General features: G+C 38.6%; 2 protein-coding genes and 1 pseudogene across 9 annotated transcripts in view; 2 read left to right on the top strand and 1 right to left on the bottom strand.

Annotated features, from left to right (window-relative positions):
- Positions 1-26582, top strand: part of CHML (CHM like Rab escort protein) — a 261691-nt gene that overhangs the window by 167418 nt on the left and 67691 nt on the right. The window lies entirely within an intron of this gene.
- WDR64 (WD repeat domain 64) overlaps positions 1-26582 on the bottom strand; it is a 140410-nt gene that overhangs the window by 98815 nt on the left and 15013 nt on the right. The window contains exons 3-4 of the mRNA XM_059078960.2: positions 14475-14554; positions 8207-8346 (exon numbers count right to left, since the gene is read on the bottom strand). Coding sequence (XP_058934943.2) covers positions 8207-8346; positions 14475-14554 — 220 coding nt within the window. The remainder of the gene's footprint in view (positions 1-8206; positions 8347-14474; positions 14555-26582) is intronic.
- LOC131764504 (protein phosphatase methylesterase 1 pseudogene) lies at positions 16352-24613 on the top strand (annotated as a pseudogene).

Genomic DNA, 26582 nt, shown 5'->3' with positions numbered 1-26582 from the left:
CCCATTTGCTTATTTTTGTTTTCATTTCCATTACTCTAGGAGGTGGATCAAAAAAGATCTTGCTGTGATTTATGTCAAAGACTGTTCTTCCTATGTTTCCCCTAAGAGTTTTATAGTGTCCAGTCTTACATTTAGGTGTCTAATCCATTTTGAGTTTATTTTTCTGTATCGTGTTAGGGAGTGTTCTAATTTCATTCTTTCATATGTAGCTGTCCAGTTTTCCCAGCACCACTTATTAAAGAGACTGTCTTTTCTCCATTGTATATCCTTTGTCATAGATTAGTTGACCACAGGTGCGTGAGTTTATCTCTGGGCTTTCTATCCTGTTCCATTGATCTATATTTCTGTTTTTGTGCCAGTACCATATTATCTTGATTAATGTAGCTTTGTAGTAGAGTCTGAAGTCAGGGAGTCTGATTCCTCCAGCTCCATTTTCTTCCTTCAAGACTGCTTTGGCTATTTGTGTCTCCATACAAATTTTAAGATTTTTTGTTCTAGTTTTGTAAAAAATGCCATTGGTAATTTGATAGGGATTGCATTGAATCTGCAGATTGCTTTGGGTAGTAGAGTCATTTTCATGATATTGATCCTTCCAATCCAAGAACATGGTATATCTCTCTATCTGTTTGTATCATCTTTAATTTCTATCATCAATGTCTTATAGTTTTCTACATACAGGTCTTTTGTCTCTCTAGGTAGGTTTACTCCTAGGTATTTTGTTCTTTTTGTTGCAGTGGTAAATGTGAGTGTTTCCTTAATTTCTCTTTCAGATTTTTCATCATTAGTGTATAGGAATGCAAGAGATTTCTGTACAATAATTTTGCATCCTGCTACTTTACCAAGTTCATTGATTAGCTCTAATAGTTTTCTGGTGGAATCTTTAGGATTCTCTATGTATAGTGTCATGTCATCTGCAAAAAGTGAGTTTTACTTCTTCTTTTCCAATCTGTATTCTTTTATTTCTTTTTCTTCTCTGATTGCCATGGCTAGGATTTCCAAAACTATGTTTAATAATAGTGGTGAGAGTGGACATCCTTGTCTTGTTCCTGATCTTAGAGGGAATGCTTTCAGTTTTTCACCATTGAGAATGATGTTTGCTGTGGGTTTGTAGTATATGGCCTCTATTACGTTGAGGTAAGTTACCTCTATACCCACATTCTGGAGAGTTTTTATCATAAATGGGTGTTGAATTTTGTCAAAAGCTTTTTCTGCATCTATTGAGATGATCATGTGCTTTTTATTCTTCAATTTGTTAATATGGTGTATCACATTGATTGATTTGCATGTATTGAAGAATCGTTGCATCTCTGGGATAAACCATCTTGATCATGGTGTATGATCCTTTTAATGTGTTGTTGAATTCTGTTTGTTAGTATTTTGTTGAGGATTTTTGCATCTATATTCATCAGTGATATTGGTCTGTAATTTTCTTTTTTTCTAGTATCTTTGTCTGGTTCTGGTATCAGGGTGATGGTGGCCTCATAGAATGAGTTTGGGAGTGTTCCTTCCTCGGCAATTTTTTGGAAGAGTTTGAGAAGGATGGGTATTAGCTCTTCTCTAAATGTTTGATAGAATTCACCTGTGAAGCCATCTGGTCCTGGACTTTTGTTTGTTGCAAGATTTTTAATCACTGTTTCAATTTCATTACCTGTGATTGGTCTGTTCATATTTTCTATTTCTTCCTGGTTCAGTCTTGGAAGGTTATACCTTTCTAAGTATTTGTCCATTTCTTCCAGGTTGTCCATTTTACTGGCATAAAGTTGCTTGTAGTAGTCTCAGGATGCTTTGTATTTCTGCGTTGTCTGTTGTAGCTTCTCCTTTTTCATTTCTAATTTTATTAATTTGAGTCCTCTCCCTCTTTTTCTTGATGAATCTGGCTAATAGTTTATCAATTTTTTTTATCTTCTCAAAGAACCAGCTTTTAGTTTTATTGATCTTTGCTATTGTTTTCTTTGTTTCTATTTCATTTTTTTCTGCTCTAATCTTTAAGATTGCTTTCCTTCTACTAACTTTGGCTTTTGTTTGTTCTTTCTCTAGTTCCTGTAGGTGTAAGGTTAGATTGTTTATTTGAGATGTTGGTTGTTTCTTGAGGTAGGATTGTACTGCTATAAACTTCCCTCTTAGAACTGCTTTTGCTGCACCCTGTAGGTTTTGGATCATCGTGTTTTCATTGTCATTTGTCTCTAGGTATTTTTTGATTTCCTCTTTGATTTCTTCAGTAATCTCTTGGTTATTTAGTAGCAAATTGTTTAACTTACATGTGCTTGTGTTTTTTACGTTTTTTTCCCCGTAATTGATTTCTAATCTGATGGCGCTGTGGTCAGAAAAGATACTTTTCTGATATAATAGAAGATATAATTGTTATATCTTCTTCTTGGATTGATCCCTTGATCATTATGTAGTGTCCTTCTTTGTCTCTTGTAATATTCTTTATTTTAAAGTCTATTTTATCTGATATGAGTATTGCTACTCCAGCTTTCTTTTGATTTCCATTTTCATGGAATATCTTTTTCCATCCCCTCACATTCAGTCTGTATGTGTCCCTAGGTCTGAAGTGGGTCTCTTGTAGACAGCATATATATAGGTGTTGTTTTTGTATCCATTCAGTGAGCCTATGTCTTTAGGTTGGAGCATTTAATACATTCATGTTTAAGGTAATTATTGATATGTATGTTCCTATGACCATTTTCTTAATGTTTTGGGTTTGTTTTTGTAGGTCCTTTTGTTCTCTTGTGTTTCCCACTTAGAGAAGTTCCTTTAGCATTTGTTGTAGAGCTGGTTTGGTGGTGCTGAATTCTCCTAGCTTTTGCTTGTCTGTAAAGTTTTAAATTTCTCTGTCGAATCTGAATGAGATCCTTGCCAAGTAGAGTAATCTTGGTTGTAGGTTCTTCCTTTTCATCACTTTAAATATGTCATGCCACTCCCTTTTGGCTTGTGCAGTTTCTGCTGAGAAATCAGCTGTTAACCTTATGGGAGTTCCTTTGTATGTTATTTGTTGTTTTTCCCTATCTGCTTTCAATAATTTTTCTTTGTCTTTAATTTTTGCCAGTTTGCTTACTGTGTGTCTCAGCCTGTTTCTCCTTGGGTTTATTCTATGGGACTCTGCGCTTCCTGGATTTGGGTGGCTATTTCCTTTCCTTTGTTAGGGAAGTTTTTGACTATAATCTCTTCAAATATTTTCTCGGGTTCTTTCTCTCTCTCTTCTCTTTCTGGGACCTCTATAATGCAAATGTTGTTGTGTTTAATGCTGTTCCAGTGGTCTCTTGGGCTGTCTGCATTTCTTTTCAATCTTTTTTCTTTATTCTGTTCCACAGCAGTGAATTCCACCATTCTGTCTTCCAGGTCACTTATCTGTTCTTCTGCCTCAGTTTTTCTGCTATTGATTCCTTCTAGTGTATTTTTCATTTCAGTTATTGTATTGTTCATCTCTGTTTGTTTGTTCTTTAATTCTTCTAGGTCTTTGTTAAACATTTCTTGCATCTTCTCAATCTTTACCTCCATTCTTTTCCTGAGGTCCTGGATCATCTTCACTATCATTATTCTGAGTTCTTTTTCTGGAAGTTTGCCTATCTCCACTTTATTTAGCTGTTTTTCTGGGGTTTTATATTATTGCTTCATCTGGTACATAGGCCTCTGCCTTTTCATCTTGCCTATCTTTTTGTGAATGTGGTTTTTGTTCCATGGGCTGCTGGATTCTAGTTCTTCTTGCTTCTGCTGTCTGCCCTCTCATGGATGAGGCTATCTAAGAGGTTTGTGCAAGTTTCCTGATGGAAGGGACTGGTGGTGGGTAGAGCTGCATGTTGCTCTGGTGGGCAGAACTCAGTAAAACTTTAATCCTCTTGTCTGCTGATGGGTGGGGCTGGGTTCCCTCCCTGTTTGTTGTTTGGCCTGAGGCGACCCAACACTGAGCCTACCCAGGCTCTTTGATGGGGTTAATGGCAGATTCTGGGAGGGCTTACACCAAGGAGTACTTCCCAGAACTTCTGCTGTCAGTGTCCTTGCCTTCACAGCAAGACAGCCACCCCCCACCTCTGCAGTAGTCCCTCCAACACTAGCAGGTAGGTCTGTTTCAGTCTCCTATGGGGTTACTGCTCCTTCCCCTGGGTCCCGATGTGCACACTACTTTGTGTGTGCCCTCCAGCAATGGAGTCTCTGTTTCTCCCAGTGCTGTCAAAGTCCTGCAATCAATTCCTGCTATCCTTCAAAGTCTGATTCTCTATGTATTCCTCCTCCCATTGCCAGACCCCCAGGCTGGGAAGCCTGACATGGGGCTCAGAACCTTCACTCCAGTGAGTGGACTTCCGTGGTATAAGTGTTCTCCAGTTTGTGAGTCACCCACCCAGCAGTTATGGGATTTGATTTTATTGTAATTGTGCCCCTCCTACCATCTCATTGTGGCTTCTCCTTTGTCTTTGGATGTGAGGTATCTTTTTTGGTGAGTTCCAGTGTCTTCCTGTCGATGATCAACCAGCAGTTTGTTGTGATTCCAGTGCTATCACAAGAGGGAGTGAGAGCACTTCCTTCTACTCTGCCATCTTGAACCAATCTCGGGAAATTTTTAATTAAAAAGGATTTAAGGGAATTCTCTGGCCATCCAGTGGTTAGGACTCCGTGTTTTTACTGCAGAGGAGCTGGGTTCAATTCCCTCATCAGGGAAGATGGCTGTTGTCTCGCTCTCTGTACATCTCCTGCTTGACCAGTCCTTGCCTCACCTTGTCACCTGACTGACTTTCCCTATTAATTTTAGAGCCTAATCAGTAAAATCGGCCTGAACTTTTGATAGAAAGATATCTTACTTTTCTTTAAATTCTCTAGAGGAGACTCCAGGTCTCAATTCATAATATGTTTTATTTTTCATGTCTCAACATTTTTACCATCTTTCCAGTACCATTTTAAAAATTAAAAAGTTTCCTTATTATAAAAGTAATGCATAGTTTTTGCAAAAAAAGGAAGAGATACAAATAAAAGAAAGAAAAAGAAAAGAAAAACACAAAAAGGAAAAAAAATTAGATCTATCCACAATCTTGCTACCATGTAATCACTATCATCCTTGATAATGTATGATAAATATATATATTAAAATGAGTTAATATCTTACATACTGTTTCATTATGATTTACATAATATGTTGTTTATATATTTTCATATCAATATTCATCTATATGATGTTGAAAGTCTATATGACAATTTTATTATGTAAAAGGATATATCATAAATTGCTGATTTGGGAGGAGGTGGAATTAGAGGAAGGTGGTCAAATGGTACAAACTTCTAGTTAGAAGGTAAATAAATACTAGGGATGTAATGTACAGCATGATCACTATAGCTAACACTGATGTATATATGAAAGTTATTAAGAGATTAGATCCTAAATGTTCTCATTACAAAGTATTTTTTAAAGTATTTTTTTATTTTCTTGTTTTTTTGTATCAATATTAGATAATGAGCATTCACTGAACCTATTGTGGTAATCATTTCATGATGTATGTAAGTCGGATCATTATGCCATACGCCTTAATCTCATACAGTGTTATACATCAATTATATTTCAATAAAACTAAGGGAAAATAAATAAATTACTGATAAAAGCCTTTTTTTTTTTTTTTTTTTTTTTGTGGTACGCGGGCCTCTCACTGTTGTGGCCTCTCCCATTGCGGAGCACAGGCTCCGGACGCACAGGCTCAGCGGCCATGGCTCACGGGCCCAGCCACTCTGCGGCATGTGGGATCTTCCCGGACCGGGGCACGAACCCGTGTCCCCTGCATCGGCAGACGGATTCTCAACCACTGCGCCACCAGGGAAGCCCAAAAGCCTTATTTTTAGACACTGAATTTCGCACTCCCTAACATTTCCCTTCCCTTTTTCCTTTCCTTTTTATTCCTTTACTTTTTTATTTTTTAAACCAATATAAGCAATAGCACAATGAATATCCTTTTACATAGATCTCTGGGCACTTTGATTATTTTATTAGAATAAAAATTTATTTTATTAGCCCATGAATTTTTGCTAGCTTTACCCCCACCGGTACTATGTGAACATGTCTGTATTCTTTGCCATCTCCCTCTTCCCTCTTCCTTTTTTCCTACTGATTTGTTAACATTTTTTGTTTGTTTAAGAATATTATTCCAGTTTATGTCATTTTTGTTGCATTTTTCCCCCTTCTGCTATCTTTCTTTATCCTTTTTTATGGGTATAGGAAGGCTGTCTGGGCTCAGGACAGATACAGGATTGGCTACACTTATTTAATGCAAGTTATTTAGATGTCATTTTCCTTTACATGTGCAAAATTGAGATAATTACAGGGTTGTTATTAGCATCAAGTAAGTTGTGATGTAAAATAATGAGCACAGTGTGTGTCTCTTAGTAAGAATTTGATAAATGGTAGCTATTACAATAATTTACAGTTTGAATGTTTATGTAGTCACATTTATTTTTTCTCTTCAGCCATAGGTGTTATACCTAGGAATTACCTGATGGCTACATGAATATTCACCTGTGTTTCTTTCTGGAAAATTTTAGGACTACTAAGGTTTTATATTTTACATTTGACATCTTTAATCCGTATGGAATGCATTTTTTTTTTTTTTTTTTTTTTTTTGTGGTACATGGGCCTCTCACTGTTGTGGCCACTCCTGTTGCGGAGCACAGGCTCTGGACGTGCAGGCTCAGTGGCCATGGCTCAGTGGCCGTGCTCAGCCGCTCCGCGGCATGTGGGATCCTCCTGGACTGGGGCACGAACCCGTGTCCCCTGCATTGGCAGGTGGAGTCTCAACCACTGCACCACTAGGGAAGCCCCTGGAATGCATTTTGTTGTTAATTATGAAATGGTGATCTGATTACTTATTTTTTCCTAATATAGTTAATCAGTTTTCCCAACATTTAATGAACAATCCTTTGCTCACAGATTTAAAATGCTACTTTTATCATATACGAAATTCCCATTCACACTCATGTGTGAATTTTCTCTTTTATTTCATAGATGTGTCTACTGCTGCATTGACTGCTGTTCTATTTATTGAGGCTTTACTATAATTTTTAATATCTGATAGGAAAAGTGTCATCTTGTAATCATATTTTCCAAAGTTTCTAGGATATTCTTTTATATCAACACTTTTACATTAAATTTGGCAAACTAATGTCTAAATAATCCTGAATAACATTAAGTGTATAGCTTAATTTGATGGAGAATATCTTTTACAGTATAATACTTCTATTTAGGAAAGTCCCTACATTCATGTTCTTAAATAAAAATACCTCAGAAGAACTTCATAGTTAACAATATTAATAGTGACTATTGCTTGTTAAGATTATTTTTAGGCATTTCATACAGTTTTGCTCTTGTGAATGCTACTACCCCTTTGACCATTTTTTTCTGTTTCTGCTCTTACACAGAAATTTATTTTTATAAATTGCTATTATCAATATAACCAGCCACTTTACTGAATTTATCTGCTCTAAAACTTTTTGAATTTTTCCAGCAATCACATTATTTGTAAATATGCAGTCTCCTCATTTCTAATAGTTGTAAGTCATTTTTCTTTTTTATTACATTATTTAGAACATTTAAAACACTGTGTAGTAATAGCAATAACAAGAGAAATCTGTCTTTGTTCCTTCTTTGCTTTTTTAAAAATTGAAGTACAGTTGATTTACAATGTTGTGTTAGTTTCTGGTGTACAACAAAGTGATTCAGTTATACATTATATATTCTTTTTAATATTCTTTTTCATTATGGTTTATTACAGGATATTGAATATAGTTCCCTGTGCTATACAGTAGGACCTTGTTGTTTATCTATTTTATATATAGTAGTTTGTATCTGCTAATCCCAAACTCCTAATTTATCCCTCCCCCATTCCCTTTCCCCTTTCATAACCATAAATTTGTTATCTTTGTCTAGAAATCCTTATTTTTTCTGTCTTTAATGATCATGGGAGGGCTATATTGTATTTTACTATTGAGGATAATGGCTCTCTTCCTAATGTTGTATTCCTTTTATTCTTGTCTTTAAATATGTTCTTTCTTATGCTGAAATCAATAGAAACAGAGCACAGTGACTTATCATTTCCTTATCCAAATTGACAATATTTTTCTCAGTGACTATCACCCATTTCAGTCAAAAATTGTATGTATTCTAGGTTTTCCAATAGTTGATTTTAAGGGAAAGAATTGTTCTGTTTCATTTTTGTTGTTTTCTTTTTGTTACCTTTGCAGAAGATAGGCTGATGACATGTTGGTCTTTCTCATTTGTTACAATCTCGGTGATACTGAACATGTGCCCCACAAGTTTCCCCACTGGTTTGGTGCTGATATTGGGGTGCCACAACCGGAGCACTTTATCATCTCCTGAAAGAAGGACATGTGAAGATTATTTATTTTCTCAGAGTTGCAGGTGGTCACAGTTTAAAGAGTCTCTCTCACCCTTAATCATCTCCTTATCTTTCTTCTAATATCAAATCAGTCTGTTTCTTTCAGGATGCTGTCTATGATTGACTTGCTAAGAGTCTAGCCTTGTTTTGGATCTGCTTCTTCTTGTCAAGGCTGTTTTGTAATAATTGTATTTACATATATAAATGTGAATTCTTATAAATATTCTATGAGTCCTTTTCTTGATTTAACACTTTCCTACTCATTCATGCATTAATGTATTATTTATACTTTATTTACTTCCCAAAAGTACTTAAGACAGCTGTTCTTTTGTTTGTACATTTTTTAATTATGCAAGCATTATAATAATAAAAGAAATCAAAGGAAGTGAAAAATTGCACATAATCTTTACCATTATAACAAATCAGCTGTTTTCGTTTTTCCATCTTTACCTTCTAGCACATACTCATGAGCATACAAAATTTATGTGCAGTTACTATCATGGCATAGATAAGATTTTTTTAATTGTTAAAATCATATAGGTACATAGTAAAAGATTTAAATAATATGGAAGTGTATTATTATTGTAAAAATGTCCTCTTTTTCCTTATAATTCCTAGTTCCACACCCTATAGGTTGTCACTGTTAACTTCTTTCTCTCTCTTACAAATAGACTTCTTTTTTCTTTTTTCTTTTTTTTTTTTGGCCGCACCATGCAGCATGCAGGATCTTAGTTCCCCAACCAGGGATCGAACCTGTTCCCCCCGCAATCATAGTGAGAAGTCTTAACCACTTGATGGCCAGGGAAGTCCCACAAATAAACTTTTTATTTTCAGAGTTAAGAATAACATTTTTCCATTTATATTTAAATACTTTGAATTTTTTTCAGAAAATACTTTTTCTCAACAAAAAACGAAACACTACCACACATAAAATATACACAAATAAAAATATATTATAAATGTTGCCCAAATATAGAAATCACTGTTTTAAAATGTATTTTTATCAAGAAATTATAGGATGCTATATTGAATGCACTTTCTAGTCTGGGAAATGTAGTCTAGCTGTATATCCAGTAAGAGATAATATAGGTTTGATGAATAGCTGGAAGTTTTTATGATATAACTAGATGTGTGTGTATAAACATATATGATAATAAAATTTTTATTAAGTTTTAATTTTTAGCATCAGAATTATAATAGATCATGGGTAAAAGATACAGTCAAACAATTCAATTAGCAGATATAAAACAAAGTACTGTTTTAGACCCAGTAAAATTGGTTATCAGTTACGTGATTAAAACTGCGTAATTCCAGTAATGCAGTATCTTGCCTGATTTGCTTTTCACTGTCTATGGCTAAGAAGTATCACATTTCTCAGGTATGTTCAGAACCCTAAGCCTCAGGCCCATAAATCATCCTAGATAAAGTTGGACAGGGTAACTGCTGAAATGGGCACTGTCACTCCTGAAGAATGAGACCAGTCTATCCCCTGAAGAAAATCTATGACTTGTATACTACATGCAGAAGGATTCAATAGACGATTGCCACCTGAGAAATGTCCAGGCCTTTTAAACTAAGGGCTTTGTTCAATATGCATTGTGAAGGAAACTCAATCTTCCAGAGGTTCTCTATTATCTACTACCAGAGGTCCTCCAGCTCTGCTTGCTTTTCATTGATAGTAATGAAATCCTTATATAGTCTGTGTGGCTACTTTTTGGACCCAGAATGTACAGAGAGACTACAATACTAACCTCTAAATGCATACAGTATTTCAACTGCATTATTATTAATATTAATCAACAGTCTCATGCTCTAATTTATAGCTATCTATAAACATGCCTTATTTGTACTTTAGATTTTGAATCCTTGAATATTAGAAATTCAACCTGATCTTTATGTGGTTTATCATGTCTAGTCCAGAGCAGTTGTGTAATAAATGTTTGTTGAATGAAACATGAACACATGCATGCAGAGTCCCCAAGATAGTTGGGAAGGCAGATAATTGTTTTTATATACTAGACCTTCCAAATTAGGAGGTTAATTCTTAAAATGGCCAGTAGAGACAACTATTGGGTAAAAAATTATTGATGTTCACCAAAATAATGCTCAGGAAATACCTTTTCCTGGTTTGGCTTTTTTTTTTTCCTTCTGCAAGAACTTCTGTTTTTTCAAACTCATCAAATGTCCCTGCACATTTAACACATTCAACTATGTTTAGCAAATCTGCTTTTAGAGTATATTTTGAGTCATCAGCTGCTACATACTGCACATGGAGCAATCAACAAGAGTATTCTCCTGAGAAAAATGTGTTTTCAGTTATTGAGGATTTGCATTTTCTACTAACAGAGGCTCCATAACTGTGGCAATTCAATAAATTACACATGGTGAAAAGAATTAGCTGCTTATCAGTCATACTGCTAAATGTTTTCTTGCCTTTGGAAGAATGCTAGAAACACTATAATTAGCAAGTTTTCAAAGCTGAAATGGGGATCTTATAATAATTAACACTGAGGTTAGTGACAGTCAAATGCTTTAATCCATAAGCACTGAAGTGGTTTGAGTCCCAAAACATTACCAAACACATTTTTTTTCCAGAACTGATTAAAATACTTAAGACTACAAAGTTACAAAAGTTGGTCCGTTCCTTTTTTCTTTTTTAAAAAAATTAATTTATTTATTTTTAAAAAATTATTTTATTTTTGGCTATGTTGGGTCTTTGTTGCTGCTCACAGGCTTTTCTCTGGTTGTGGTGAGTGGGGGCTACTCTTTGGTGCAGTGCGCAGGCTTCTCATTGTGGTGGCTTCTCTTGTTGCAGAGCACAGTCTCTAGGCACGTGAGCTTCAGTAGTTGTGGCACGCAGGCTCAGTAGTTGTGCCTTGCAGACTCTAGAGCACAGGCTTAGTAGTTGCGATACACGGGCTTAGTTGCTCCGCAGCCTATGGGATCTTCTTGGACCAGGGCTTGAACCCATGTCCCCTGCATTGGCAGGCAGATTCTTAACCACTGAGCCACCAGGGAAGCCCTGGTCCATTCTTATGTTTTTCATTCTTTAGTGTGGGAACGAGGGGTTGTCCAAAGGAATTGGTTAAGATTAATGTGACAGCATATCTTTCAGAACAATCAGATATTAGAAATCAAATCTCACTGTAGCAATGTATTTAAGTACTACTTTTTCAAAGGCTTTGTGTGCAGGACTCAGGTTGAAGCAAGACAGAGGCCATTGCTTTTATCTAACTGAAGACAAGCTGTGGTGAATGCAGCATCCACTGCAGTCTGATTCTCAGGCAATTTTGCTGCTTACTCTCTCACCACCAATATACTCTCCTTCCCTTACCTCTTGGAGCAGCTACTCCCTCCTTCTGACTTCCGGCCAGGACCATTGCAAGTTATGAGCCAAGATAGTCAGGAAAGGGCAATGGGGGATCAGGAAATTGTGATACAAGCATTCTACTTCTTTTATTGAAAACATCTGATTTTAGTATTTCTTCTGTTCCCTTATGTGTTATAGATCTCATTATGGAGCTCTCTACATGAAAGCCTTAATTAGTACACCTTAGAGTTGGATTCCTGTATGTGTGTGCTTAGAATCATCAGTATTGAGTGTCAGGAAACTTGCCCCCAGTCTAAGCCATGACTCCCACATATTGCTTTTCAGGTTCTTATCCAGACACCTTTCTTTCTTTTCTTGATGTCTTTAACTGAAATGTAGGTTTGTGACCAGTTAATGCTTTGTTTTTCTGAATACACGAAGCTGTGGCTATATATTGAATAATATCTAATTGGAAAACTGGGCTCCAATTTTTCAAAAGGACAATTTAGTTTATCTCCCTATGAACAGGAAGTTTTTAAAACAATAGTATCAGAGTATTACGTTCAAAAGAATCTTAAAATTTATGTAGTCCAACTTCTTCATTTTACCAGATAAGGAAAATGAGAACCAGGTAGAGATTAAGTGATTGTTGAAAATCATACAGTTGGTTAGTGGCCAGGATATGACCAAACCCAGTTTTTCTATCTTCTAGTTCACTGTTTTTATTAGTTTTGCTTTCTAGTAGACTGCTATAAAATTTTTAAAAATAAGATTTGAACCACAATCTAATTTTAAGTAAGTGTTGTGGCAGGCCCAAAGCTGAGGACAGATTTAAGTACAAACTTTAAATGCACAGTGTACTTGAAAAAAAAATTAACTTTATGTCCTCAAAGGAGATTACCCTGTCATGAAGTGAAAGTGCAGCTATCATTATGTGTACCTCAAGGCTGAGGCAGGATACTCTTTTAGGAAACCAAATATTGCCTGCTGTGTGTGTTTTGCGAGAAGAAATTTGAAGAAATCTTACATGGAAGGGGGCCAATAGCACTTATTCATCTAACATCTTGCTTCCTTTAGTGAATATGTGTACTCTAAGCATTTACCAAATGGTATATTTGTTGATGTTTTTGATGGCAGGTCTTTCTTCTTTTTTAAAATCTTTTTTGCTCTTTGAAAGTTCAGATCTCCAGTATAGGCCATTTTCTTGATGATTATTTGTTTGGGTTTCTGTTTTGCTCATTTACATCTTTCAAGTCTACATGCCCCTTGTTTCCTTTAAGGTGACCCTGATCTCATTGAGGAGCCTCTGGGAGCTCATCTTCTCCAACATGCAGGCAGCCTACGGAGTCCTTAACAGCTCCTATCTCCAGCCATATCTTTTCTCATCACCAGTAGGAATATCCTCTCAGATGTCTAATTGACAGATGATATTTAAGTTCAAAATTGAAATTTTGTTTGCATTCTTTCTCCATATAAGCACCCTCTTCTCAATTTCTATGTAATTATCAATGCAACTGCTATTCTTCTATGTTTCCCTCCTTACAAACTTGGAGCTGGCTGCTCCCTTTTATTAATCCCCAATATCATTCTGTCTCCAGGTCTTATGAATAATTTATTTCTCCATGTCTTAGAGACTGACTCTTCCTTTTCTTTTTCTATAGCGCCTACAATAACTCAGACCCTCACCATCTCACTCATGACTTCTGTAACAGCCTCCTAATGAACTGCAGATTTCAATTTATTCCAACAAAACCTGTATAAGTTGATCAAAGTGATTGTGCCTAACTGTTGTAAATGAATTGAATTAATAATTATTGATAACCTACTATGTGCCAGGCATACCTTACCTCAATTAATCTTAAACACTACCATATGAAGTAGGTATGTTTTTTTGTTATTGTTAGCATCAGTATTAGCAAATTTGGATTGAAGACTTGTTACGTGCAAGACCCTGTGTAAGTACTTTATTCTTATAATACCGTTATGAGTAGGTATTATTATCAGCTCCATTTTGCAGGTGAGATTAAAGCATACAGGAGTTAAATAACCTATCCAAGGCCATACAGCTTGCCAGTAAGAGAGCCAGGATTTGTTCCTAGGCAGTCTGACTCCAGAGCCCATGTTGAAAGCCATCACAGTCTTAGAACCTCAGTATGATAGATAAGGAGTCTGAGGCCGGAAGAATATTCTGTCACCTCTCCCCTCAAGTTTCTTACATTTGTCATCTTTCCTCCTACTCTCAGCAGATAATCCTAGCCCTTAAATGTTGGTATTTTTCAGCAGTGTATCCTTGGTCCTCTTCTCTGTTAATGCTAAACCATTAGCTCTTGACATTTTTGTCAGGGACTCCTTTGAGGATTTGATAAAATTTTGGACTTTCCAGAAAAATGCACATAGACACACAAGTATTCAGCGGTCGGGGCTGTAGGACTCCCTTAAAGCTCACACATGGGCCCCAGGCTAGGAATTCATGCTCTCACACATTGAAACAAGTTCTAGAGAGATTAAATATCTAAAGGTAAAATGTAAAACAAACAAAAAATTATAGTAAATATGGGAGAATTTGTTTCACACATTCACAGGCTGGGGAAGGCCTTTATAAGTGTGCCACCAAATCAAAAAGCCACAAAGAAAAATAATGACAGATTTGACTTTATACAAACTTTAAAATTCTCTAAAAGTTTTTTTCTAGCAGTAAAATGCTATAGCTGCATGAAACTCTATAACTGTGTTAATTAAGGAGAGCACTGTTTGCAAAGTAGAAAATCTCTGTGTAACATGAAATGTCCTCTTACCTCCCGTGACAATCACATTTGCTTTTATACTGTAACAAAAAGTGTTTGCTCCTCTTGGCATTGAAAACTCTCTGACAGGCCTGCAAAACACAAATTAGATATAAAACTTGTATATTTTTCCTTAAAAAGCTAATTCCAACTTATAAATAGATTGTGTTCAAGAGGCTCACTTCTAAGTTGTTATGAATCCATTTACCCACAGAAAATATTATAAGCAAAGATTAAATTCTCACTGACCCACAGAATCTACTTACTCCATAATATATTAATGCAGCATTTGCATTGTTTCTGTTTAAAAAGAAATCCTGGGGCTTCCCTGGTGGCGCAGTGGTTGAGAGTCCGCCTGCCGATGCAGGGGACACGGGTTCGTGCCCCGGTCCGGGAGGATCCCACATGCCGCGGAGCGGCTGGGCCCGTGAGCCATGGCCGCTGAGCCTGCGCGTCCGGAGCCTGTGCTCCGCAACGGGAGAGGCCACAACAGTGAGAGGCCCGCGTACCACCAAAAATAATAATAATAATAATAATAAAATAAAATAAATTTTAAAATAAAAAAATAAAATTAAAAAAAGAAATCCTTTCCTCCACTCTAGAGTTGCGGTTGTGCTGGTGTTAAGGATGGGCAGAGATATATCACGTCTTAATCCAGAAAGTATATTGCTCAGCTAAATGAGTGTAGTACCATAGAATGGCAGGAATGTATTTGGACACTTCCCCCTCACTCACTACCCACATCCGACTTGCTGTCAAGTCTTATTGATATTACCTCCTAAATAGACCTGAAATCTGACCACTTCTTCCCATTTCCACCACAATGTCTTGGTTCAACTCTCCATCCCCTCTCACCGGAACTACTGCAATAAACTGCTAATCTCTCAGCTTCTACTATTTCCCATTCTCTTTCCCCAATCCCACTCCAAATCTTGTTGTCAAGTTGCAGCCAAAGTGATCTTTCTAAAACATGAGTTGGATCACATCACTTTTCTCCAGTGGATTCCTGATGCTCTAAGAAACACCAGGTTCCTTCACCTGGCCCACCAGGCCCATATGGTGCTGGGTGGTCCTTGTCACCTTTTCAGGCTCACTCCATGCCCTCCTCTTCCCCTCGATCCAGCCATGTGGTCTCTTTAGCCTCCTTTCTGGCCTCACTGAACTCTCTTTCTCCTCAAGAGCGTCTGCACAGGCCAAAGATTTTCTTCCCCCCGGATCCTAGTCACACTAACAGACACCCTCTTGTAAGTGTCAGCTTAAATATCACTTTCTCAGAAAGGCCTTTCCTGGACTCCACCCTCCTGCACCCACCAACTAAATAAAGTCTTTTGTGTTATTTTCTAGTCTAGTACCATGTTGTTTTCCATTAGGCATAAAGCACCTGACCTTAGTCTCCTCTTGCCTTGTATGTTTCCTTTTCTTTTTTCTTAAATAAAATGATAGTATGTACTATTCTGTTCCTTGGTTTTTTCACTTAATAATGTAGCTTGACGATCTTTCCAAATCAGTAGGTAAAAAACTGTCTTGAACCGCAATGCTGAGGGGCGATGGCCAGGGCTGCTAGCCCGTTCTGAGGTCGCGCCATAGGGTGCTTTCCGCTCGCTCTGCCTGTGGGCGACTTGAGCAACTTGGATCTTAAGGAAGAGAAAATCAAGCCAGATGCCAGTGGTGCTGTGGTCAAGACCAATGCTAATGCAGAGAAGGCAGCTGAAGAAGGGAAAGAGGACAGAGCCGCCCAGTCCTTACTCAACAAGCTGATCAGAAGCAACCTTGTTGATAACACCAACCAAGTGGAAGTTCTGCAACGGGATCCAAACTCCCCACTCTAACCAGTGAAGTCCTTCGAGGAGCTTCGGCTGAAACCACAGCTTCTCCAGGGAGTCTACGCCATGGGCTTCAACCGTCCATCGAAGATACAAGAGAATGCATTGCCTTTAATGCTTGCTGAGCCGTACGTGTCCTGATGCAACTCTGTCCCATTTTTTTTTTTTTACGGTATGCGGGCCTCTCACTGTTGTGGCCTCTCCCGTTGCGGAGCACAGGCTCCGGACGCACAGGCCTAGCGGCCATGGCTCACGGGCTTAGTTGCTCCGCGGCATGTGGGATCCTCCCAGACCAGGGCACGAACCCGTGTCTCCTGCATCGGCAGGCGGATTCTCAACCACTGCGCCACCAGGGAAGCCCACTCTGTCCCATTTTTAACCTCCCATGTTTTTTTTAAACCTTTATTATTTTAAAAAACTATACTAGTAATACATGCTCATTTTAGAAAAGTTAGAAAACAGTGAAAAATAAGAAAAAAGAAATAATTTGTAATCTCCCTCTCCCCTACACTATTAATTTTGGAGTAGAGACTTCTAGATGTTTTTCTATGTAAACTTGCATATGTATACTTTTTTTCTTAAAGGAACCATATAAAATGTTTAAATGTTTTTTGATACGATAATTACATAATAATATTTCTATGTTGGTAAATACATTTATATCATTTATATACACCATGATTTCATTATATGGATAAGTAAAATATATGTGTCAAATGTAGAAGACAAAAACCAAACAGGGTTCTAGGAGACCAGAATAGTACAATTGCTAAGGTCGTTTTCTGGTGCAGTGCTTCTTACTCTTTCACAGGCGTTTGAATCTCATAGGAATTTATTAAAATGCAGATTCTGATTTCAGTAAGTCTGAGGTGGGGACTGAGGTTCACCATTTCTAACAAGCTTCCCAGTGTTGCTGGTGCTGCTGGTGTCAGACCACATTTTGAGGAACAAGGTTCTAGAGCATGAGAACTTTTTATAAAAACTGATCCCTACATCACATATGATTATCTAAATTTGTACTGCATATAATCCTAAATCCCCCTTTCCCTATTTGTCTGAAAATAGATACTTTAGGTCTGTACTTTCTCAAAGTTTTTTTTGTTCTGTGTCATAATGTATTTTTCAAGATGGATAATGTCTTTTGAGCATACTTAAAAATGAATAAATTGAATGTTTATTAGATTGTTAAAAAAAACCTTTCTCATTCTTTTTTCTAATTGTCATAGAGTATTCCTTTGTAAGACTAAATCATCATTTAATTTCTGAGGGACATCAAGCTGTCTCAAATTTTTTGTGATTACAAATAATACTGCAACTAGCAGTCTTTCTTATAAAAGTGCCATTTCATATGTATGTATTTCTAAAAGGCAAGTTCTTAGAAGTGGTATTGCAAGTCAAGGGGTACATGTATTTGTAATTTTAAATCATATTTCAGTTTCTTTTTAATTCTTTTTTCCCACTAGACTACACTTCTTTAAATGTGGCTCTTTACAAAAACTGGGCCTCATAAAGCATAACTTCTATGTAGCTTATGGTTTGGGGTTATCTTTGATATAATAAACCTAAGGGGCAATACCCAGAAGCATCTTGGATTGCAATTATCACGCTAAAGTTCAGGTGAGAATAAATTTTCATTATAAGTGTCCAACGTGGATTTAGGTTAGAAAAGAAATGGATATGAATTAAACACAGGCTGTAGATTTCTCAGAACACAATCACAAAGTCAATGAGAGCATGTAAATGAAGTCTGAATTGCAGTCTTTGGGAAGATGCAGATATAAGATTTGGCTGAAACAACTTTGTTTAATGTCAGAAAAATTATGAAGAAAAAGTTTGCTCAACTAAATTCAGGAATTTACATAAGAGGCTCTTACTGGAAACCATGGATCATGTGTAGTTTTCCCAATTATGTTACTTTTTATTCTTCCTTAAACCTAAGGTAAATAGTATTCCTTAGACTCCTACATCCAACTTCATCAACCTCTTAACTTAGAGGTTAACTTCATTAACCTCTTTACTTAGGTCAGAAATTCTCATGACCTTAGAGCAGTGGTTCCTAAACTTGGAATCAGAATCACTTTGGATGCTAAAATATAAATTCCTGATCCTATCCCTAACTTAGTAAATCAGAATCTCCAAGGGGCTCAGAAATTCATATTAAATTGTTTTCCAAAATGTTTTCTCACATATATGCCTATAACATTTACTTGTAAATTATATACATATATTACACAATTAATATAGTAAGTATATTATAAACAAACAGCAATAAAAATGAGATAAAAATGTAAAAGAAAGGGAATTTCTAGATTTTTCTACCCACTTTCTGATGGCTCATCTTGCATTCCCTCTGGGGTATATGCACCCTGCTTTTGAGTTGGTTCCTGATAGTTTCAAGAAAGAAAATGGGAGCTCTTTCTAATTTTTTGTTTTTTTAACAGGAGCCCTAGTAGGAGGAGGTGCTGGGAAGGGCAGACTTCTGTAGGGACCTGCCATAAAATGGATGGAGCATGACAGGGCAAACTGGTGAAGTGGACTTAGAATGCACCCAGGGTTGAGGTCAGGAGGCCTAGATTTTGTTCACATTCTGTTGCTAAATATATGACATTAGAAGCGTCACTTAATTTTGCTGAACTACAATTTCCCCACTTATGAGACCAAGGATTGGATATAGTTTAAATAGCTTCTGTTACTTAAAATCTTTGATTTTATGCTTTCTGTGTGGATGTGGCTGGGTAGGAGTCCAGCAGGCCACTGCATAACCTATGTAGGTGGTGACCAGCACTATGCAGCACACAACCTGCATAACCCTTACCAGTGGCCCCTGGGTTGGGGGCGGGGAAAGTACATGAACAAAGACTCCAATGACTCATTGTACTTTCTAATCTGTAGTGTAGCTCCCCCGTGTGGGGGAAGAAGTGAAATTAGAGCAGCTAGAGGGTTGTGGGAGAAATAGATCTGAATTTATGGATTCATTGAAGGTTGTTGACTATAGAATTTCCATATTGGAAATGTTCAGGATAGTATGTTTGAAAATTGTTCCTGCCTTACCTAAGATTATTAAAGCATTTGATTTCTGTATTAAAGAATGTCTGCAGTTGGCAAAGAAGGTGGGGAGAGGGCATAGTGAGCTAAAAGTATACTCTGAAAGGGAAGTAATCAAGAGAGAGAAATTCCCCAATGACAACAAGGCCTGTGAAAGAATTTTTGGGGGCATTCAGTAGGGCCTCAACAAAATTTACTGAGTACAAACTGAATGTCCAGCACTGGTCTAGAGGAAACATCAGTAAACTGTGATAGCAGAGGTGAGAGTGTTCATTAGTTAAGATGTGTACAGGAGCCAGGCAGGTAAACTATATGAGCAAAGCGGGCTGACTAGGAGACTACAGGGAGTGCACGGAGAGTGTATGTCCTATGGAAAGTGGGAGCCAAGGCCCAGAGTCAGTTGACAAAACCAAATAAATGACCGTAAATGCTACCAAACAAAACACCATTTTCAGGTTGCATTTAGCTCATGAGACTATCAGTTTGCAACCTCTGAATGAGACAGCTCCTATATTTTAAAAAACGTACACAATGATGAAATAGCAATAGTTTAGACAAAATTTCCAATTTTAATAAGTGAGAATGATCATTTAGAGGAGAAAAAAATAGCTTTTTTTTGTTTTAAATTTCAAAAGTAACACGAAGTATCAGTAGTTAAGTCCTAAGTGGGAAGTTTACTAAATAAACAGAGGAATAGATTATACTACTTCTATGTAAAAAGATACCTCTAAGATATTTTAAAAGATTTTTTCTTCCAAAAAATTTATATCTAGTTTATAGTGTAGGGCCTTAACTATACTTACACCCCTACTTCCCTATCGATACTTTTGAGCTTTAAGCTTTTTCGGCTGGCAATAAGATACTGGAATGTCCCCCCCCTGGGCAGAAACCGTTCCGAGCAAACAGGTATGGCGGGGGATGAAACCTCGAGCAAACCAGTATGGCGGGTGATAAGAATGATTAAGCCAGAGTTTAAAGGTCGCCCTAGCCAACCATAACTCATGTGACTCAACCCCCCACCACAAAAACACGAAAATGTAAAGTAGGCATCCGACAGCTAACCAATCAAGGAACTAGAGCCAAGACCCCACTCTGGTAAATGTAAAGTAGGCATCCGACAGCCAACCAATCAAGGAAGTAGAGCCAAGTCCCCACTCCGGTCCAGGAACAAACAAACCAATGAGAAAAAAACCCTTGATATATCCACACTTTGCATAATGAAAAATGAAAGCTATAAAATGTATGTGATTCCGCTTGGGGGGGTTCCTCTTCGGCCTCCTGCGTGAGGACCAAGGAACCCCGGTGCACCGGCTCCTAATAAACCTCTTGCGTGTTGCAGCGACCCTAATAAACCTCTTGCGTGTTGCAGCGACTCTCGACTCTTGGCGGTTCTTGGGCAAGCCGGGATCCCTCAGAGACCGTTCAGGTCTAACAATAGTAGTAATTTTTCTGACTAGCTAATGCAAAGGTAAACTATAGTCCTACTTTATTCAAATGACTACTTACTCACAGTTCATGAAAAGCAGCCCTAATTCAAGTAACATAAATCTGAAGTCAGAATTTAGAATTTTGAAAATGTTTAAACGTTCCATGTAAGAAGTAGTTTCTACTCATCTCTGGTGACTTATTTACACTTTTGCCAATGACATGTTTTTCTGGTTGACTGAATGAACTGAACTCGATTAGGTATAAACTGGGAATGGCATTATTTTCTTCTACCCTTGTCTCCAAACACAGCCTCTTAGTACATCATCTTGCCCCAGCAGCAAGTCTTCTTGGACCAGTTTCCATTAGGAAGGGAAATTCCTGCTAAACCACTGACTGTGGCCCACAGGAAATTCACACAGGCTAGTCATGCAGGACAGTGTCAACCTGAATGCAGCCCCACCCTATTGTCTTGGGTCCCTCCTGCCAGGTAGGAATGTGTGCATTAGGCACAGCAGGTGCAGAGCTGAGGGTCCACAGTAATTTGCAGGGCCCACAGAAATGTTCTAATTGTTCTTAAAATCAAAGGAAAATATTTAAGTTTAGGGTAAAGAGAAGTGTTTTAATGTTTTTCTCATATCAGAAAAAATAAAATTTTTAGAGCCTAAAACATTAAAAAAGTTGAAGTCTTTAAAATTATATCAAAAATAACGTGCAATATCGATAGCGTTATGGTGGGAGGGACACATGAAGGCAAAAGGGCTCAGGGCCACTTGTCATAATATGGTCCAGCCTGCAGCCTTCAGAATTCCCCATGGGGAAGCAAGTAGTGGTCATAATGTGCATATGTCACCTGTCAAACTTGCCTAAGGTGAGCCTGTGTCCTTTGGGGCCTCAGCAAGTAGCCCCTGGGGAACCAGATATATTTCCCCACTTTTGGGGCTCTCCTGGAGCAGGTTGTCCTGGAGCAGGCTCTCCTCCAGTGGTCTGAGGTGGGGGACACTCTCTCCCACCTCCACCCTCACCCTGGGGGTGGCAGACCAAATGCCTCAGCATTCCCCATAGTTCCACAGCTAGGTAACTGCATCCTTCTTTTCAACTCTTTTAGAATTGCTTGTTGTTTTGTCATTGCTGTGGGTGACTGATAAGATAAGAGTCATGGGACTGGTCTGACTAGCTTCTAATAATTCTGTGAGGATGGTTTAGTATATCTTTCTTTAAATGGAACTTTAGCTGAAATTCTAAGATAGCAGGAAAAGAAACATTTAATGCCCTGTTAGTTGATTATGGATCTATCAAACATTTTTACATCAATGTCTCAGCATGTAAAATGGTGATCATACATACTTCCCATTAAAATTTCTTTTGTTTTTTTTAAAATACCTGCCCATTAGATAAAATTAATCTATTTTCCTGGCCCACATAATTAAATGGACCAGAAATGGATGAACTGTGTCTTTCAATAAAGCCAGTTGCAACTAAGAAAATTCATATAATTGACGTCAACTGGGAAAAAACTTAAAAGATGAGCTGCTTTTCACAGATATTTTATATACATATTCAGCTGCATAGTGTTTAACAGATTGCTTTCTTATTCTGTAACTAGGTGTAATTTACTCTAACTGGTACATACCAGAGTGTTCTCTGAGAAAGTTATGATAATATTAACTAGTATTTCCACAGCATTTTACATCTGAAGAATGAAGAGAGTTTTCACTCAACATCTTACAGTGCAGTGAGATCTCTGGTTTGGTGTTTGGACTTGAGCTCAGGTCCTCCACACCCTGGTCCCTCCTCAGGGATGGGGTGGTAGGCCAGGGGTCGGGGGGGACCACCCTCTTGTCTAGGATGCCTCAGGCAGACCCACATCTAAACACTGACTACAGCAAGATACCACTAGACTCATAGTCTTATGTACAATGTTGGCCCATATTTTCCATTCCATAACAAAATAAAATGTAGATACCATGGGACTTCGAACACAGAAGGCTCCCAATAAATATGTTTGAATACCCTTCAGGGACAAATACCACTGGTTGACAATACTGCACCAGTTTTCAGAGTCACACAGAATAGAAATATATTGATTCTGGGAAGTTCCCTCTGAATTATTCCCTGAGATAATAGTACTTTTGAAGGAGAAACATTTTCTAATAATTTCTTCAAAATGAAAAAAAAAAACGCTATACTATCAAAAGACCTTGCCTGAATCATAGCATACTTCATCTCAGTTTCCGTGCTAATGTTACACAAATTCGTGAGCTCTGATCTGGGGAGGGAAGCAGGTTAATCAGATGGAATGTGACATAATTAGGGTAATTCACTGAATGTAATACGATGCTCAGACAGGAAAGCATTCCAGGGGGATCATGTAGTTGCTAAAGGTAAAGGGCCATTGAGCAAGTTTGTATCCTCTCTTAACTTCCCTTGGGGTGGGGGTAATGGGAGGAATGCAGGGGACAAAGAAGAAGTCATTTTTATTTCCTCCTTGATGATGTAAGGCAAGAAATTTGCGTGCCTCAGGTAAAGGTATTATTTAAAAATAGTGGTCCTGGTGGAGTTTACGGAGCCGGTGGGCGGTGCTGCTGGTTAGCTGGGTGCTATCCAAAGGCGACGGGGCGGGGCGTCGCTAGGGGAGCGAGCTGTGTGATCGGTTGGGCCGCACTTAGCGTGGGACGAAGCTTCGGCTACTTTTCGACTGCCTGCGGCCTCCCCTTCCGGTCGGCCCTCGAAAAGAGCATGCACCTCGGCCGCCTGCCTACTCGCCCTCCTCTACCCGGCAGCGAGAGCAGCCAGAGCGGAGCCAAGATGCGAATGGACCCGGAAGAAAGCGGGACTTTTCTCCTGTTCCGTGGAGTCAGTACTTTGAGTCCATGGAAGATGTAGAAGTAGAGAATGAAACTGGCAAGGATACTTTTCGAGTTTACAAGAGTGGCTCAGAGGGTCCAGTCCTACTTCTTCGGCGTGGAGGAGGCCATTCTGTCTTTTCTTGGGCTGTGTTCACGGCAGCAATCATTAGTAGGGTTCAGTGTAGGATTGTGGCTTTGGATCTTCAAGGTCATGGTGAAACAAAAGTCAAGAATTCTGAAGACCTGTCTGCAGAAACCATGGCAAAAGATGTTGCCAATGTGGTTGAAGCCATGTATGGGGACCTTCCTCCTCCAATTATGCTCATTGGACATAGCATGGGTGGTGCTATTGCAGTCCACACAGCATCATCCAACCTGGTGCCAAGCCTCTTGGGTCTGTGCATGATCGATGTTGTGGAAGGCACAGCCATGGATGCACTTAATAGCATGCAGAATTTCTTACGTGGTCGTCCTAAAGCCTTCAAGTCTCTGGAGAATGCTGTTGAATGGAGTGTGAAGAGTGGCCAGATTCGAAATCTAGAGTCAGCCCGTGTCTCAATGGTTGGCCAAGCCAAACAGTGTGAAGGAATTACAAGTCCAGTAGGCTCAAAATCTATAGTAGAAGGAATCATAGAGGAAGAAGAAGACGACGAAGAAGGAAGTCAATCAGTAAACAAAAGGAAAAAGGAAGATGACATGGAGACCAAGAAAGACCATCCTTACACTTGGAGAATTGAACTGGCAAAAACAGAAAAATACTGGGATGGCTGGTTCCGAGGCTTATCCAATCTCTTTTAGTTGTCCTATTCCTAAATTGCTGCTCCTGGCTGGTGTTGATAGATTGGATAAAGATCTGACTATTGGCCAAATGCAAGGGAAGTTCCAGATGCAGGTCCTACCCTAGTGTGGCCATGCAGTACATGAGGACGCTCCAGACAAGGTAGCTGAAGCTGTTGCCACTTTCCTGATTCAGCACAGGTTTGCAGAGCCCATCGGTGGATTCCAGTGATCCATAATGCCCAGCGGAATGGACAGAACCAGCTTCCACTGCAGCCTGGGAGACCATATTCCAGTCCCATCTCTTCCAGTTATTTGCTGTGTTGACTTTGGCCCAGAACAGGACAGTCTGTACACCGTCCACATGACCTCAGGCACTCAGGGCTTCAAATCTGCCAACACCCAAACTTTGTCTACAACCTAGATATCTCCTGAACTCTGGATACTTCTAGGGTTACTAGATACCTAGATACTCTAGGTCCATCTACTTCTCTATATCTCCCAGATGTCCAAAAGCCACTCACATTGACCATTCCTAAAACTGAACTCACCTTCCCCCTAAAACTTGTTCTTCCACTCACGTTTCCTAGCTCAGTAGTGATAGATACCACCATCTCTCCACTTGTCCAAACCAAGCAGCCAAAGTGCCCTAGATGGCACCCTCTCTTACATCCATATCCAGTCTACCACCAAACCCTGTCCATTCTCTGTTCTATGATGTCTCCTTTCCTTGCCTCAGCCCCTCCCCTGGTTATCCTCTACATACTGTTGGAGTCCTCTTCCTAGCAGGCTTTGGAGCCAGGTTGCCTAAATTAGAACCTAAGGCCCATCCCTTGCTGGCTTTATGAGATAGCTACATACTCTCTCTCTCTTTGTGCTACAGTTTCCTCATCAGAAAAATGGAGATCAATAGTATTTACCCCACAGAGTCTTGAGGGCTATGCAAGTTAATATAGGTTAAGTGGCTCTCTCAGTAACTGACACAGGGTAGGCACTTAATAAATAGTTCCTGTCATGTCAATCTCATATTATATATATATTTTTGGCATCTTTGTTGGAGTATGGTTGCTTTGCAGTGGTGTGTTGGTTTCTGCTTTATAGCATGGTGAATCAGTTGTACATGTACACATGTTCCTGTGTCTCTTCCCTCTTGCGTCTCCCTCCCTCCTGCCTTCCCTGTCCCACCCCTCTGGGTGGTCATAGGGCACCAGGCTGATCTCCCTGTGCTATGCGGCTGCTTCCCTCTGGCTACTTATTCTGCGTTTGGTGGTGTGTGTGTGTCCGTGCCACTCTCTCACTTTGTCGCGGCCTGCCCTTCCCCCTCCCCACGTCCTCAGGTCCATTCTCTGGTGGATCTGCGTCTCCGTTCCCATCTTACCCCTAGGTTCTTCATGACCCCATATTATATTTAAGACCTTCTTTACTCAGAGTGGTTTGTGGGCCAGTAGCATCAGTATCATCTGGAAGCTTGTTACAGATTTTGTCCCTACCCCAGACCTATTGAGTCGGTACTGATCTGCATTCCAACAGGCACATTAATTCTGAGAAATTCTGGTTTAGATGTTCACTAAATATTTCTGAGTAAAGCATGAGCTCCCTAGCAGAAAAAAAAAAGAAAAAAAAATAGTGGTCCTCACTCTGGGTTACTGCCTGTGATTAATCCATATTGTACCCATTCCCAAAGAACAAGAGAAGGTGCAATAGAAAACTTTAGATCAGGGTATGGTAAGCTTTTTCTTTAAGGATCCGGATAATAAATATTTTACACTTTCCTATTTACTCTCTGCCACTGTAGCACAAAAACAGCTGTAAATAATACGTAAACAAGTGAGCATGGCTGTGTTCCCATATAACTTCATGAGCAATGAAATTTGAATATCATATAATTTTCATGGGTCATGAAATATTATTCTTCTTTTGATTTTTTCAACCATTTAAAAATGTAAAACCTATTCTTAGTTTGCAGATGCTACAAAAACAGATGGCCCACTGGACATGGAACATGCCATTTTCTGACCCCTACTATAGAAGTGGGAACACAAAGCACAAACCAGTACAGGTCTACAGTAACTCCACCTGATCTCAGTATTAAAATTCATTTTGTGATGTATTTCATTATCTTTATTAAGGGAACAAAAAGAGGAACTTTTACATTTATTGAGCACTAACTATATACACCATGCATTAAGCTAGGCACTTTA

Source organism: Kogia breviceps, chromosome 1 (genome assembly GCF_026419965.1).
Source record: "Kogia breviceps isolate mKogBre1 chromosome 1, mKogBre1 haplotype 1, whole genome shotgun sequence".
Classification (NCBI taxonomy): domain Eukaryota; kingdom Metazoa; phylum Chordata; class Mammalia; order Artiodactyla; family Physeteridae; genus Kogia; species Kogia breviceps.
The sequence above is the reverse complement of the archived record's forward strand: the minus strand, read 5'-3'. Positions and strand labels throughout refer to the sequence as shown.